The sequence below is a fragment of the Schistocerca serialis genome, chromosome 1, assembly GCF_023864345.2.
Source record: "Schistocerca serialis cubense isolate TAMUIC-IGC-003099 chromosome 1, iqSchSeri2.2, whole genome shotgun sequence".
Classification (NCBI taxonomy): domain Eukaryota; kingdom Metazoa; phylum Arthropoda; class Insecta; order Orthoptera; family Acrididae; genus Schistocerca; species Schistocerca serialis.
In genome coordinates, this window is record NC_064638.1 from 832,774,536 (window position 1) to 832,791,188 (window position 16,653).

General features: G+C 38.9%; 1 protein-coding gene across 1 annotated transcript in view; it reads left to right on the forward strand.

Moving 5' to 3' along the window:
- Positions 1–10,731, forward strand: part of LOC126484820 (thyrotropin-releasing hormone-degrading ectoenzyme-like) — a 297,846-nt gene extending 287,115 nt beyond the window's left edge. The window contains exon 19 of the mRNA XM_050108419.1: positions 10,073–10,731. Within this exon, the coding sequence (XP_049964376.1) occupies positions 10,073–10,228 (156 nt within the window). The 3' untranslated portion in view covers positions 10,229–10,731. The remainder of the gene's footprint in view (positions 1–10,072) is intronic.
- Positions 10,732–16,653: the final 5,922 nt, after the last annotated feature.

The window sequence follows — 16,653 nt, forward strand, 5'->3', positions numbered from 1 at the left end:
GCTGAAGCCTATGGAAAAAATTGTAAACTACAGCTAGTTAGTGAGTGTTCAAATGACTGTATTTTATTAACAGGTTACATCAGTACAATGAATAATTCGACAAGTACAGGTGTTCAAAATCAATAGTTTGTCACTAGAGTACAAAAAATACTCACATACACAAAGTGTATACACAAAGCATCAACCAAAGCAAAACAAGTGTAACCATACACTGCCAGAAGGAGCATTCATAAAGCTAAGCCGTGCGGGATTAGCCGAGCGATCTAAGGCGCTGCAGTCATGGACTATTCGGCTAGTCGCGGCGGAGGTTCGTGTCCTCCCTCAGGCATGGGTGTGTGTGTTTGTCCTTAGGACAATTTAAGTTAAGTAGTGTGTAAGCTTAGGGACTGCTGACCTTAGCAGTTAAGACCCATAAGATTTCACACACATTTGAACATTTGAACAAAAAGCTAAATAGGTGTAAAAATGTACTATAGTGGACAACATGGCTTATTACAATAATATACATGAAATAAAGAACATGTGTCATATGAAAATTTTGTGTCCGTCCCCTGACAACCTGTTTATCAATATTGCCAAAATATATGGGTCTTTTGTAAAGTACTTATTCTTTTTATTGTGTAATTGGAACAGCTACTGGTTCTTCCCAGAAGCTGTGGTCAGAAATGCCATAGTGCAAACCTGTCATGGGATGAGGAGCAGTGTGAGGAATAGGGGTGAGGGATGGGTGGGAGGAAGTGAAAAAGGCCTCTCTGTCTACCTCAGTGTAGGGCCCTTAACCAGTGTCCCATGCTTCTGCAAAAGCAGAAATCATGCAAGGTGGTTAAAACTGCTTAAATGTTGTTTGTATTCAAAACTGAAACTGCCTTGTGTTTACATGTATTTCTACATGACTACTCAATAATTAAGACTTCGGTGCTTGGCAGTAGGTACTCAACAATTAATGCTTCAGTGCTTGACAGACAGTTCCTACAACCACTTTTAGAACATTTCTCGACCTTCTCACTCCAGTAGCAGATTAGAAAATGAGCTCTTAATTCGTTCAGTGTGATATCTAAATAATCTTATTTTATTATGAAGGTCATTTCTCCATATGTGGATGAAGTCTCAAAACAGTTTCTTATTTGGAGGAGAAAATCTATGACTGAAATTTCATGAAAAGATCTTGCCTCAATGAAAGATCCCTTTGTTTTAATGATTGATGCCCAAACTAGCATCTCATATAAATGACACACTCTTCACTATTTCACAATAACACAAAACAAAATGCCCTTCTTTTAAATTTTTTGATGTTTTTTGTCAATTCTACTTGTTAAGGATCACTACACTGCTCACAGAAATACCTCAGAAGACGATGGACAAACGTAGTATAGGCTGTCTCTCTAGTGGATTTGTTGCTTATTCTAAGTGTTCTGGCAATAAAAAAATGCAGTCTTTGGTTCACCTTACCCACAACATATTATGTGTGATATGTTCCAATCTATGTTGTTTGTAATTGTAATCCCTAGGGATTTAGTTGAATTGACAGCCTTTTCGTTTGTATGATTTATCTGAAAAGTTGTCCAAACTTGATAAGAAAATGTCAGATGCAATTGTTGAACCTCTTCATAAGAAATGTGACAAAAATACTTAAATAATTATCATCCAATTTCCTTAGTAAGAGGATTCTCACATTTAGGTATAAACAGTTTACTTATAATATCGCATTTGGATTCCATAAGGGCTGCTTGACAGAGTGCTATTTACACATTTGCTCATCAAATACTACAAGCGTTAAGTAATAGAGTATCACCAGTTAGTGATTTTTATGGACCTTCAGAGGTATTTGATTTTGTAAATCATGTTAAACTCTTAAAAAAAACTCGAGTTTTATGGAATCGGTGGCTTTAAATGCAAATGGTAATAAAAAGAACGAAAAAAGTCGTGCTGAATAATTCAAATAATGTTGGCAGGGTAGAAAATTTTGGTGACTGGGGAGAAATCACAAATGGAGTCCTAAAGTGTTCAATTCTGAATCCACACCTACTCCTTATGTATGAGAATGATCTCCCATGTAACATTCAACAAGCAGAATTGGTACTTCTTGCAGACAGTACTAGTGTTATAATTAATCTCATTAGAGAGAAAGCAACAGAAGAGATTGTAAATCATATTTTCCAAAGAAGTAGTTATCAGAAAATTAGTTCTCCCTAAATTCTGAATATGTGATTCTACACAACAAATAGTCATACCAACAGTTGATGTACCACATGAGCAGGAGTCAGTAAACAGGGTAGAATGCTACAATTTTTTAAGTGTACATGCTGATGATAACTGGAACTGGAGTTTTTCAAACAATTAAGTACTGCTACTCTTGCTCTTCGTATAATTGCGAACACTGAGAACGACTGAAATTTCCACTCAGTAAGGTCTTATGAAATAATATTCTGGGGTAACTCAACAATCAGAAAGAATATACAGATTGCACAAAAGCAAGCAGTAATAATAATATGTGGGGTCCACCCCACAGGCAGCTCTTCACAGAATGATGCATTTTAACTGCACCATCGCAATACACTTTCACTAATGAAATTCATTATAAATAATCCATCACAATTTGAAAAGAACAGTGATGTCCTTATCTACAACACTAGATGAGAAAAGTGACCTTTACTACACATTATTAAAGCTGTCAGTGGCACAGAAAGGAGTTCAATATGCAGCAGTTCTGTCTGAAAACAAAGTGTCTGATAGGTAGCAAAGCAAGTTTTAAATCTAACCAAAATAATTTCTCCTGGACAACACTTTCTGTTCCAGTTCATCATTTTGAGAGCTTATGAAAAGAAATTCAGACCAAGAGAAACAAGCATGTCACAGTAAAGGTTGTCCAAACAGTCCCATCAACAGACCATGTACCCCCATCTGGCAGCAACAGTAATGTGTCTTCTCACATGCAACTGATCATAGAGGTGCTGAATGACATCTTGCAATAAATTGTCTCAGGCAATTTGCACTTTTTGTTACAAATTTGGCAATGGTTCTTGTGTACACTGAAGAATGAGTAAGTTCCCACTTTATCATGTCCCACACATGTTCTATTGGCGAGAGATTATGTGACCTTGCTGACCAAGGCAGCTGTTTTACACCATGAAGAGCATGTTACATCACAACACCTGTATTTGGATGGGCATCATCTTGCTGAAAAAGCACATCACCTTCCTATTGAAGAAATGGCAGTAACATGGGGATAATAGATTGTGCAATGTGGCAGAAACTCATTGCTTTACCCTGCAGAAACACCAAATGTGACCGCAAGTTGTAACTGATGGTTTGCCACACCCTGAAGCCTGCAATGGGTCCTGTGTGTCGTGAGTGAATACACTCTAGAATAGGTCACTCACCAGGTCTATGCCATACATCTGCATGTCCATCATTCACATACAGACAGAACCTACTCTCATCACTTACAACATGTAAGTGCCACTCCACTTTCCATTCAACTCTTTCACAATATCAGAGACACCACGCTTGGTGATGATGTGTAATCAATAACAACCTGGGCAGGGCACATGTGATTTTAGTCCTACTCCAAGCAGATGGTTACCAATGGTCCATGGGGGTACAGCAGGTGTAACATGCATCTAGATTTCACCCCTGGATGATTTTCAGTTGGACACTGCTGCTCACATCATGCTTTGATCTTGAAATCTGTCTTTATTATATGGACATCCAGAAGCTGGGCTATTGGTATGACAATGTCCCACACACCACTGCAGGAAGCACCAACACACCACCAATACATTGTGCCTAACATGTACAGTAATCCGTTGTTACATCTGTGCAGCTTCCTGCAGGTCCACAATGCAATCCTGTTCATACACCCAAATGCCACTGTACACAGTCCTTGAGGTGTTTCATTTTTTTCTTGCCATGAAGTATATTCATTAATGTTAATGCTAATCATGTATACATATCCCATAAACTGACTCATCCACAACAAAAGAATTGTTCAAATGATCTATGGAACATGTAACTAATAATGCAACCTGATGTGTGATTTGAAGTGTGATCTAGACAGTAAACGACAGCATCATCTGCAAACAGTCTCAGACAGCTAGTCAGATAATCTACTAAATCACTTATACAAATTAAGAACAGCAGAGAGCCTATAACACTTCCTTGGGAAACCCCAGGTATCACTTCTGTTTCACTGAATGACTTCCCATCGATTAGTATGAATTGTGACAGGAAATTATGAATGCAGTCACACATCTGAGATGATACTTCATAACCATGCTATTTGATTGAAGTCCATAAATACGGAATCAACCCAAGATCCCATATTGACAGCACTCATTATTTTGTGTGAATAGAGAGTCAGGTGTGTTTTACAAGAGTGATTATGTGAATCCATGCTGGCTGTATAGATAATTTTCTTCAAGGTATTTTATAATTTTCTAATGCAGGGTACATTCCAAAGTCTTACTGTATGTCAGGTGTCAATGATATGGATCTATAAATCAGTGGACTACTTCTGCACTGCTGTTTGTGAAATTTGCAACACCAAGTATGAGACATGTGACTACAATGGAATTTATTCCACGGATTAGTGACATAACAATACACAAGTGAATTACAGAACTGCAGATGCACTTTGACTATGAGAATTCTGTACTGTGTGAAGCTGCCACATGCTGCAGTCAGAACCTCTAGACATCATGGCGTGGACTCAAAGAGGGTCTGGCTATGCTGCTGGGGAACAGACTGTCACACAGTTTGTAGGAGCATCCACAAAGCATCAACAGTTGTTGCATGAGGACCAGAACAAACAAGCAGCCATACTACCATACCCCAGACATTTGAGAGGTGACATGTCTGGGAAATATGTGGGCCAAGAAAGCAGTGGTACCCATCGTTCACCAAAAAAAATTTTGCACTTTTCTCACAATTTTGCACTTTTCTCACATGTCCCTGTGCACTGTCCTGCTGAAATATGAAATGTGGAGCTGCCTGCAGGATGGGCAGTGTCCCAGGCTCTGAAACTGCCCTGATGTAGTAGTTGATATTAACATTTCACTCAGTACACAGGAGGCATGATTGCCAAAGGTGTTCCAAACTATCACACTTGTCACTTGCTACCATTTAAAGGGATACAAGCATCATAGCTTTATTTCACAGTCTCCATTACAGTAGCAACCACATCACATGTCTGCTGCACAAGGCAGCACAGTCTATTGTTTGCTACAAATTTCAACAGACGGCCTAAGAATCACTTCTCATTTCCCAGCACCCCATGCATCCCAGCCTATCTCAAGGAAGATGACCAACTGGACCAGTTGACAGGTCTTTTTTTTACATCCAGTAGACAGAGAATGAAGCATTTTATTTTGTTGTCTCTGTCATTCTGCACGTCTTCCAGCACTGCTGTCTTTTACAAGTGCTGTTTGATGTCAGAGCAGGGATGTTAGTGGCAGAAAAATATTGTGCAGCAGGAGTATTATGGTGCAATGCCAAGGGAAACTGCATGCACTACTAGACAACAAGGGCATCTTTTGGTAAATAGGAAGTATTCCTAAAGGATACAGACAGTGAACTACAGAGCAGTGGTACCATCTCCTAACAACAGTGACCATTTCTTAGGGGGTGGTTATAACAGGTGCACCCTTGGGATAGTAGCAAAACCCATGTAACATGATTGACACAGACCCGATTCTCCCAAAACTGCGACACAAGCAGACAATTCTACGCTCAAATGCTAAGCATTTTATGAGCCAGATGACTATGTTTGATGTTTCTATGCCTGCAGAGGAAATCAGACATTGTCAGGACCACCTGCGGGAAACCCTAGAAGAGCTGTATACAATAAATGATTCAGTACAGAAATTCCCTGATGACACTAAATATGAAGCCAATACAGAAGCATGCATGAACTATACAGACAAACGTGAATGCACTATTCAAGATGGGAAAGGGCTGTTAGTAACAATACAGTCGGGGGTAAAAATACAGCTGATACATGTTTGTCAACCTCTGCAGCTCACCAATTCAACTATGTGGATGAGAACTGCCACCTTTCTCAGGTGACACAAAAGCCTGACCTCGATGGCAGCAATTCACAGTTTCCATAGACAAAAATTTTATAGTGTCAGTTATCAGTAAGCACATGTTCCTCTCTGGAACATTGGGGAAGCTAATGATTTCATTGGTGGGAATGCTGTTATGGCTAACATGTATGAGTAGACAAAGCAAATTTTAAAATCCAAACACAGGATAAGAACAGGATTATCCAAAGTATAGTCGAGTTGCTCAAGAACCTTAATGTTTCTACTTCAGGCTCTCGAAACTACCTACATTGACTGCCATAAGCAGATCCAAGTGCTAGGAGAGTGCTCACCCACAAATTGCTATGTGCAGTCACAGAGGCAATTTTCAGAATGAAATATACATGGATGTACCACTCTACAAGAAGATCACATACCCCACATATCTGCTTTTCATGTGAAGGTAAAATGAAGGATGACAGGAAGAAGGAACAACAACTTTCAGACCCTTTTTGCATGTACTGCGAAGAAAGGGGGCACTGGGACCAAAACTGACAGAAAGCTGTTATCTTACAGACTTGCATAGACATCCCAAATAAATCGAACCACTCCTCCTTATGCCTTAGATGTGGCCATAACAAAAATCAGCATTTTAAACAGGAAACAGCATCATGTGTGAAATGAAAGGGTGTGTACCACATTTCCATCTGCAATAGCCATCTCGTGACAGTGAATAAGACAAGAAAGATGACTCCCTACATCACATACTTGCAAACCATTCCTGTGAGTATCACTGGACCAATCAGTTAGGAGCACGTTGACACATGCAGTGCTAGGCACAGGGAGTCAGTCAAGTTTTATTCACCATTCAATCTCACTTAATCACTGTCACTGAAAACACAATTCAGAAGATAATGGCATCTGATTCATCCCACACTTCATCCCTCTCAAGGAAGAAGTTTCATTTTGACATAATGGAATACTCCACCACCATTCACGTTATCACCTGCAGCTTTAGAAAGCGACAAATACACATACAAACTGACAGTACTACGAAATGTAGGAGATATGCCCTTGAGGGAGGGTTCACAGTTGACAGATCTGAAAGGAGACACTGAAGACGTCCCTATTCAAGTCACAATCAGCACTGATTATTATTGGAAAACTGTGACTTTGAAACTACCAATTAAAGTATAATCGCAGGTACTGCAGTTAACCAGGCAACCATCGACCTCATTCAGGGTGGTTTCAATGAGATTTTTTATAAGTAGCTGCATTGCATTTGGGACCTGGAGACAACAGGCGTAACTACTGAAGTGTGAATTTGCTCCCTACAAAACAAGTTGCAAAAGAATGAGGAACTGAAGGTTATTTATTGTAAGAACACCTCACACCAAATTAAGAGGGATCAGGTAGAAGCTGCACCTAAGGACTATACAGTTGGAAACATATTTTATAAACTTCACTGTATAGTGGTGGAATGCAGCAATGGAAGTAGGCTTATCAGATACAGCATATTGTTCAATGCATCATCACACACACTAGAAATGAGACCTAATTTACTGCAAGACATCCTCAAAACCCTGTTATGATTCTGACAGCTTCCAATTTGACTAGCATCTGACATGGTGCAAGCCTTCTTATAACTGATCTTGAACCTTTCTAGGTTCTAGTGGTATCATGTCAAAAAAACTGAGAATGGTGCCTACAACACTATGAATGACATGACATCATAGCACTTCAAACATTTGCAATTTCCACTTTCATTGAGGCCATTCCTTTTGTCAGCAGGCATAAGGCAGTTAGCAGCACTACACAGTGGAAAATATCTATGTGTGTGGCCACTCAGACAATTCTACATTCATGGACAATTTTATAGTTAGTGTGAGAGATAAGGCTACAACTGTTTATTATGAACTGACAACACTATTCCTGTAAATAAGCCTTCTCCTTTCCAAATGGGCAGCTAGTCTGAAAGATCTACCCAAGGTCATGGAACAAAGCCTGAAATGTGAGTCTTGGCAATCAACTATGAAGATAACTATCTCCACTGACTACCAAAAGATAACTGAAGACCTGACTGACACACTGGCAACTAAGAGAAGTGTTCTTTGAGTAGCAGCTCAGTTTTATGACCTTCTTGGTCTGTTCACACTCACTGGGACTGTTGCTAAACTAATCATCAAAGACACATGACTGAGGGGCCTTGTATGGGAGTGGAGTTTGCCTATAGATCTTGCACATAGTTGACACTCCTGGTTTTGGCCCCAAAATGTTAGTACTTACTACTTTTTAAAAGAATTCAAACAAAGTAGTTTTAGCACACACAGCTTTACATCACAGCATCTATTATAGTAGTAGTCATATCACACATGTGCTACAGATGGTATCACGGCCTACTGTTTGCTATAAAATATCAACAGATGACATAAGAGATTTTTTTTCATTCCCCAAAAACAGCATTTGTTCCACTATGCCACACAACAAAGAAGTCTGCTCGATTGCTTTGACCATGGTAACATCAAACACATATGGAGATGTCACTGCAGGACATATTGAAGTGGAATTTTGCAAGAGAACACTGCATTTTGACATTCAGCACACCAGTGATAGTGTTCACATGTCCATTCCAGTTTGAAACACAGGTAGTCAGTGGAATCCAACCCAGTGCCATGCATGACAATCCACCCTCAAAAATGATGTTGGGCCATTGATGCAGACGCATACACACCCATCTCAGTGCTCCAATGTTGAGCCAACACTGAGGATGAAGTTATTCTGTTGGTTACAGCCATGTGGACAAAATGGCAGTCATCCTGCACAGTGTTTGCATTGTGTGGTCCAGTACCTGCTCGTCACTATGTATGACGTTCTTTTATCATCTGGTTCCATGCATGCATCACTGTCACAGCAGAATGTGCTGTACAACCCATATCATCATGGTATGACAAACCTGTTTCCCAGAGATCAAGCACTCTGCAGATTTGAACTCACTCACATGCTGATATTGTGTCCTTTGACATCATCTAGGCATATCAGCAATTGCTTCATGTTTCCACTTTGCTTGACAATCCTGTACTGAGTGAGTGTGGTGTAACACAGGCCTATCTGGTCACAAATAAGAGGGTATTGCTGTGCCTACATACATGCCATCTCTCTGCAACCTTAACCACTTATTATGGCTCTGCTGTTCTACAAATCCTCCAATTTTGAAATCATTGAGACCATTCCTCGTTGGTGTTGCAATTTTCAAACAATTGTGTATTTCCTTTTGTGTGTACTGGTGTGACTTGCAGCTTTCTAGTCCTAGGTCAAATGGGTAGTGGTTGTATATGATTGCTAAAACTGGAGATATTTTATCAGTGTACTCTGAGTGAAATGTAGTAATTGGTATCCAATCTGGACCAGAAGACGTGTCTTTATTAAGTGACTTAAGTTGCTTTGCTATACTGAGGGTATACTAGATTACTCATAAAGGCAGCTGTTCTTGATTTGAGCTCTGGAATATTTACCGCATCTCCTTTGGTGAAGGACTGTCAGAAAAATGTGATTAGTAGGTTTGCTTTAATGGCGCTATCACCAGTACAGTTACCATTGCTATTTCGCAATGAAGATGTTGATTGCTTTGTTGCTGGTATACTTAACATATGACTAGAATGTCTTTGGACTTTTTTTCAGATTTCAAGACAGAGTTTCTTTGTGAAAATTATTAAAAGCATTTCACATAGAAGTTCTTAAGTATTGGCATGCTTAATAAAGATTCTAACTGCAACAACTGCATACATTTATCACAAAAAATAAACAATACAAAAGAGAGTGAAGCGCAAAACATTTAACACAGCAGACAACAATGGCTACTTCACACAGGATTGTCAGCTAGGTAATGATGGTTAAAACAAAAAACATATGACTACCAGCAGAAAATTTCCACTTCTGTAGATTCAGGTTTATGAAGATGATTGGCCATCTAAAGTTAACACATTGTACATAAATGTTCAAAACAAAGCAACTCCATTTACTTGCTGTTTTCTGAGTGTTGCTAATGCTTCCAGGTTTCAGACTTCTACGCAGCTCGTCAGCGTGACACACCATCTCTGCTGCCAGTTTTGAGAAACACTATGCAAGCCATCAAGGAACACACAAAGTGGACTGATCGCAGTGTCTCACAGATTGAATCATGGATACATCAATATCTCAGTGAATACTAAGTGCAGATATCTCTGGACTCTTCACATTTTAGTTTCACTCCTGAAACAAATACATATCAAAATATTTCCAGTAAATGTGTACTATCAATAAAAATTTTCTTTCCATGTTTTATGTTTCATGTGAGAAATTGCAGTTTTTTTGAAGTGTCTTGTATTTGATTCTGCTGTAGACAGTAGATTTTAATGAACAACTATAGAAGCAGTTATACATTTACAAGTCCAGCTGATTTGTATGACTGTATGATGAAGTGTAATCAAATGGTATCTCTGTATTGAAATTTGGGTATCATAAATCTTGTATTGTTCCTTTTACTAAGCATTAGTGTAATGCAGCAAATCTGTCTGTAGGTTTGGTTATCTTCTGTACTAGTTGGCATGTGTATATTAACATGTGTTTTTGGAAATAAGTTGTGTTAACAGAAACTTGAAGAGATAAGTAGTTGATCTACATGCACATGTGGAAGAATAACAGTGGAAACTAAAATTAATAAATACATATGTCACTAGAAAAAAATCTTGGAATATGTGCTATGAAACAATATCCTTTTCAGTAACACAAATTCACAAGAGCACCATCTTGAGATGATATGCCTCCAGCTGTTTCCTGAACAAATGTTGGTTACTGACTTCAGACGATAGTTTTAAATTACACTGTACATTCACTGTATTCTGTGCCATGACTAAAGAATGCAGGTGGGTTACGCACTAAGAATCTAATAATATGAAGAGAGTATTACTTAGAGCACACAACCCATACGCTGACTGACATTATCACTGAACGCATGAGTGATATTATGTATAGAAACTGTTGTTTATAGTGAAGTCTCTCCTCCCCATGGCATACTGCCTATGGTTGACCTTTTTCTGGCAGTTTACTCAAATTGACAGAGAGAACAGATAGCCTACTTTCAAATATCTGTTAGTAATCAACAAAACTGGATGACTTTGCCAGTTCAGAAAACTTGGGAACATCTCTTGTTAGTATAAAACTGTGTTGTGACTCACACCAGAACCATTAATTTTCCTTTCTGTGTCCTATTGTTAGAAGTTGTTCCTTCATCAGTGACATTAGGAAGTGATTGTCCTCTTATTGAATTTTCTGAACCTAATTGTGGTTCTACAAAATTACTCATCTGTGAAAATATAATTCTGATGACATGTATGCCTGCTTAGCTGAGTGGTAACGTGCTCGCATCCCCTGCTCCGGGCCTGGGTTAAATTCCTGGCCAGGGTGAAGATTTTCTCCGCTCGTGGACTGCGTGTTGTGTTGTCCTCATCATTACTTCATTCTCATCACCAGCACGCAAGTCATCCAGTGTGGCATCAACTGAAATGAGACTTGCACTCGATGGCAAAACTTCCCTGAATCATTTCCCATAACATTCTGAAAAAGTGTGATTCCGGCCTATCATAAACTTTGAAAGATTTTCATGAAACAGTCATCTTTCAGACTATTAATTTTATGTGCACTTTGAGTTGTTAAACTGTTGGGAAGACATTCTGTGTCCAGGTTATCAATTACTAAGTGTACCGCAGTCTTTGGCTGGTAAAGTGGAGGTATGCTTCTAGGTGATACTTTGGACCTAGAGTGAGCTAGTCAATAGGAGGCCTGCAAAAGCCTGATCATGTGATAGCATGCCATTTACAATGGAACACAAAACTTTATTAATTCTGTTTCCATTTCTGCCATGCCACGGACAACTGATGTGCCTTCTTCTGAGAAGTTGTTGGAACTGGCTTATGGGTGGTGTGTATTTGAATTGAGGTTACATTCTGATAGCAGTTCTCATGCTACAACCTGTAAGGACTGTCATGAGGCCACAGCATATTCTACTTGCCAGGCATAATATTTTGTTTGCAATGCTTTCAAGTCTCTAGATATGCCGTCATTCATGTTCAGATTTAATTTTCATTGGTCACAGAGAATTTGTATTTTGCAGACTATAACACACACTTTTTTTCTTGGAAATATTGCCTCAAAAATTCAGGTGCATCTTATACTTAATGGCCATATATTCGATGCCATGGGAAACCTATCTCTATCTGTCATAAATGAACTCAACTGGCAGCAGCAGCGCACAAATGCAATGAACATGAGTTGTAGGGATTCACAAACTCCACAAAATATGAGAGAGGAATGGAACATATGGGTGATGGATGAGACCCAATATGAATTCATACCAAAGGGAGCTTTAAAACAGTCTACAATCAAAGAAGTGTGTCAGTTGATGAAACAGTCATGGTCTAGAGTGAGAGAAGACGTTATTGTTAACTCTTTCAAGAAGTGTGGCATAATTAATGCTCTTGATAGTGTTGAAGACCACCTTATATATGAAGAGGACATCAATAATTATGAAAAGGAAGAAGAAGAAAGTTCAAATGACGATTTTCAAGGATTTTAAAGGTCAATTCAGTTTTATAATATAATTTTTTTCTACTCTGGCTTTGCAATCTAATAATAAAAATAGTAAAAATATTATTTAAAGAAAACTGCTTAAAAATTAATTTGAGTCTTTTAGTCCATAGTGTCTTATGTGGTAAATCTTGCTACATGCTTTTGGTGCAGTATTGGTAATGCACTGGTCCTTCAGTGCAGTTAGCGCATTGGTTCATTACACATGCACTGATTTAATATTGTTTAAAATATTCTGGTGTGTACGGAATTTGCTTTTGTTCTGATTTTCATATATTGTGGACTTGTATGCCTTGCTGTCCATCATGAGACAATGTAAATTCATTGTTTGTCATTGGTGTCTGATTTCCTTATTAATAGTCAGGAATTTAACAAAAGAATCTTTGGTTTATTTTCTTCCCTCACTCATGTACGAAATCAGCATAATGTTTGTATCACATACATGCTCTTATATTCATTCAAGCAACTGTATGAAATTATTAGTCAAACAGAAAGCAGCTGATACCAGCAGGAATATTTCGAATTCTTTGCACGCGTTCATGGCCTGTAAGGAAAGTCGGCATTGCTGAGGCTATGAGGTTTCACACTGTTCAAGATTTTGTTAGTTGCAACTGTTATATTTCACATTTTTTTGTGAACAGACTTAGGGTTACCATATGAGGATGAACATCCTCTTTGCACATAATATACTTATAATGGAGGTCACATCTACTCCTTTCAGTCCCACAAGGTTAATACCATGTACAACTGTGACTTAGAATCATTCATACATTTGTTCACGCCTTCGTTTCTTTCCTGTTGCACAGTGAAAGCATCTTATACTCTTGAATATTTCCATTAAGTCATATTCATTTAGTGTGGGTCAATATTTTGTGTAAAAGAGGCAAATTTTCAGGGAATTTTACAGAAGTCACATATTTTGTGTACTCAGTTCACTTCATTTGGTGTACACAGTTTAGTTCAAAGAAACAAAGCAGGCTTTCAACTTTTTTTCTTTTAACACGAAATGAAAATTGTTTAGTACAAAATATTTCACTTCACGGATGAACAAATATGGCTGCTTTATGCAGCTGTGACATCATCTTTATTTTTTTCATCACACTTAACAGATCAACAATGGTTGCTACTGCTCTCATTTTACTGCTTGTCTCTGGGTAGTGGCATTGTTAAAATATTTCAATACTAAGTGTCTCAAAGTCAGTAAAATTTGGGCACAACTAATTCAATTCTGTGTCTAGGTTTTTCTGCTTTCTTAAGCTCAATGACTGAGAATTGAGGATGATAACAAACCGCCTCTTCACTTAAAATGAAGGTATAGCTGTTTAAAGGGGTTGGTGAAAAATGGAAGTCGAAAAAAGAATCTGTAAATAGTTTGGCATTGCTGAACCTTCACTGTCAACAATAACAAAAGAGATCATATTACACCAATACATGAGTGCTGTAGGTTGGAGCAAGAGTGAAAATTTACAAGATCAGTTAAGCACGCAGATTATGCAGGTGCTTATAATTGAGTTCAAACAAGATATGCCCAGAATACTCCTTTATTGCTGGGTAGAGCTACTGAACTTGCAAGAAATCTGTAGTAAAAAACTATCAAATATTTTGTGAAATGATATGTCTAGAAACAAGAAATATAACAGATTAGAGAAACATCTGATGTGCCCTGGACCGATGCTCAAATCATGTACAGCAATTTGAACACTGAAGCAAAAATGTGATTGACACCACTGTGCAAAATCAAGTACACTATGTAATACTTAAAATCATAAACAATGAACCATAGCATCTGGAACATGCACATACACACATTAAAAAAAAATTTTGCGTCACCCCGGTTCCAAGAACTCCTGAAGATAGATTTTGACTGTGGATATTGTATCATGAATACAGTCCCTTTGACTGTTCAGAGATGTCCCTAAACCCACCCAAAGATGTTAACAACAATGCATGAGCAGCACCTATTAGGCAGACGGAGTCTGCTAGTCAACCAGTTCCAAACATTCCACTAGGGAGGTACATGGCTTGTGTTGTCTGCAGTTCATCCATGTCTACACAGTCAATACCACAGTTTGATCATGTCCGCATTGTTACTTTGTACCAGGAAGGGCTCTCAACAAGGGAAGTGTCCAGGCATCTCAGAGTGAACCAAAGCAATGTTGTTCAAACATGGAGGAGATACAGAGAGACAGGAACTGTCAATGACATGCCTCACTCGGGCCGCCCAAAGGCTACTACTGCAGTTGATGACAGCTACCTATGGATTATGGCTTGGAGGAACCCTGACAACAATGCCACCATGTTGAATAATGCTTTTTGTGCAGCCACAGGACGTCATGTTATGACTGAAACTGTGCGCAATAGGCTGCATGATGCACAACTTCACTCCTGATGTCCATGGCAAGGTCCATCTTTGCAACCATGACATCACGCAGCACTTTACAGTTGGGACCAACAACATGCCGAATGGAGTGTTCAGGATTGGCATGATTTTCTCTTCACCGATGAGTGTTGCATATGCCTTCAACCAGAGAATCGTCGGAGACATGTTTGGAGGCAACCTGGTAAGGCTGAATGCCTTACATGCACTGTCCAGAGAGTGCAGCAAGGTGAAGGTTCCCTGCCTGTTTTGGAGTGGCATTATGTGGGACTGACGTACACTGCTGGCAGTCAAGGTAGGTGCTGTAACGGATGTACAATACATGAATGCCATCCTCCGACCAATAGTGCAACCGTATCGGCAGCATATTGAAAAGGCATTCGTCTTCATGGACAACAATTCACGCCCCCATCATGCACATCTTGTGTATGACTTCCTTCAGGATAATGGACTAGAGTGGCTAACATGTTCTCCAGACATGAACCCTGTCAGACATGCCTGGGATACATTGAAAAACGCTGTTTATGGCTGACATGGTCCACCAACCACTCTGAGGGATGCACACTGAATCATCATTGAGGCGCTGGACAATCTGGACCAACAGTGCCTTGATGAACATATGGATTTATGCCACAATGAATACAGGCATGCATCAAGGCAAGAGGATGTGCTACTGGGTATTAGAGGTACCAGTGTGTACAGCAATCTGGACCACCACCTCTGAAGGTCTCACTGCATGGTGGTACAACATGCAATGTGTGGTTTTAATGAGCAATAAAAGGGGTGGAAATGATGTTTACGTTGATTTCTATTCCAATTTTCTGTGCAGGTTCCGGAACTCTTGGAAATGCAAAACTTTTTTTGATGTGTGTATTATCTACATATAAAGAGCACTAAAAATGATACATCACCAACCTGGCCTTGTATTTTAAGAAGAAAAAAGTACACTTACAAATTATCAGCCCCAACATATTTGGGTCATAATTCTAACAGAATGCAGTCATCACCTCCTGAATGTACAGCTTTTAAAAGTCACCTGCACTGGTTGTTTGTCACTTACTCTGCCCCACTGCAACCACCAAATGCCTGAGTACAAAGTACTATACCGTGGAGTGACAACCAGAGACCTCCTGTTAGTGGTGAAAGCAAGGGACAAGGAGGTGCGGAGTGGACATACCTCCCCATCGTGTTTTGATATCTTGTTTGGGAACACATGTTATTGTATGGGAAAAATAGGTAGATGGCCTAATAAGAGTATGTAATTTCAACCTCGCATTCACATACATTTAATATTAATCTTGCACTGATATAGTGCAACTATGTACACACATCAAAATGAATAAACCTAAGCAACTGAAGAATTAGTATGAAATGAAGTTAATGATATTAGATTAGCAGTTTAATTATGCCAATCACACTGAAGAATAACACATTTCCTGCAAGTAGTGTCAGGCTCAAAATCCAAAGAAAATAACCCACAACAGCAAATTTAATAATTAAACAGTCCTGCACTCTTTCTTTAATGACACACTCTGTTATTTCATTAATTTACACTGCATTTGTGCATGGTGACATAAAAATGTTCATAGCAAAAATATCTCTGGTAGTATTATAAAAATCTTTTGTCTATGTCCA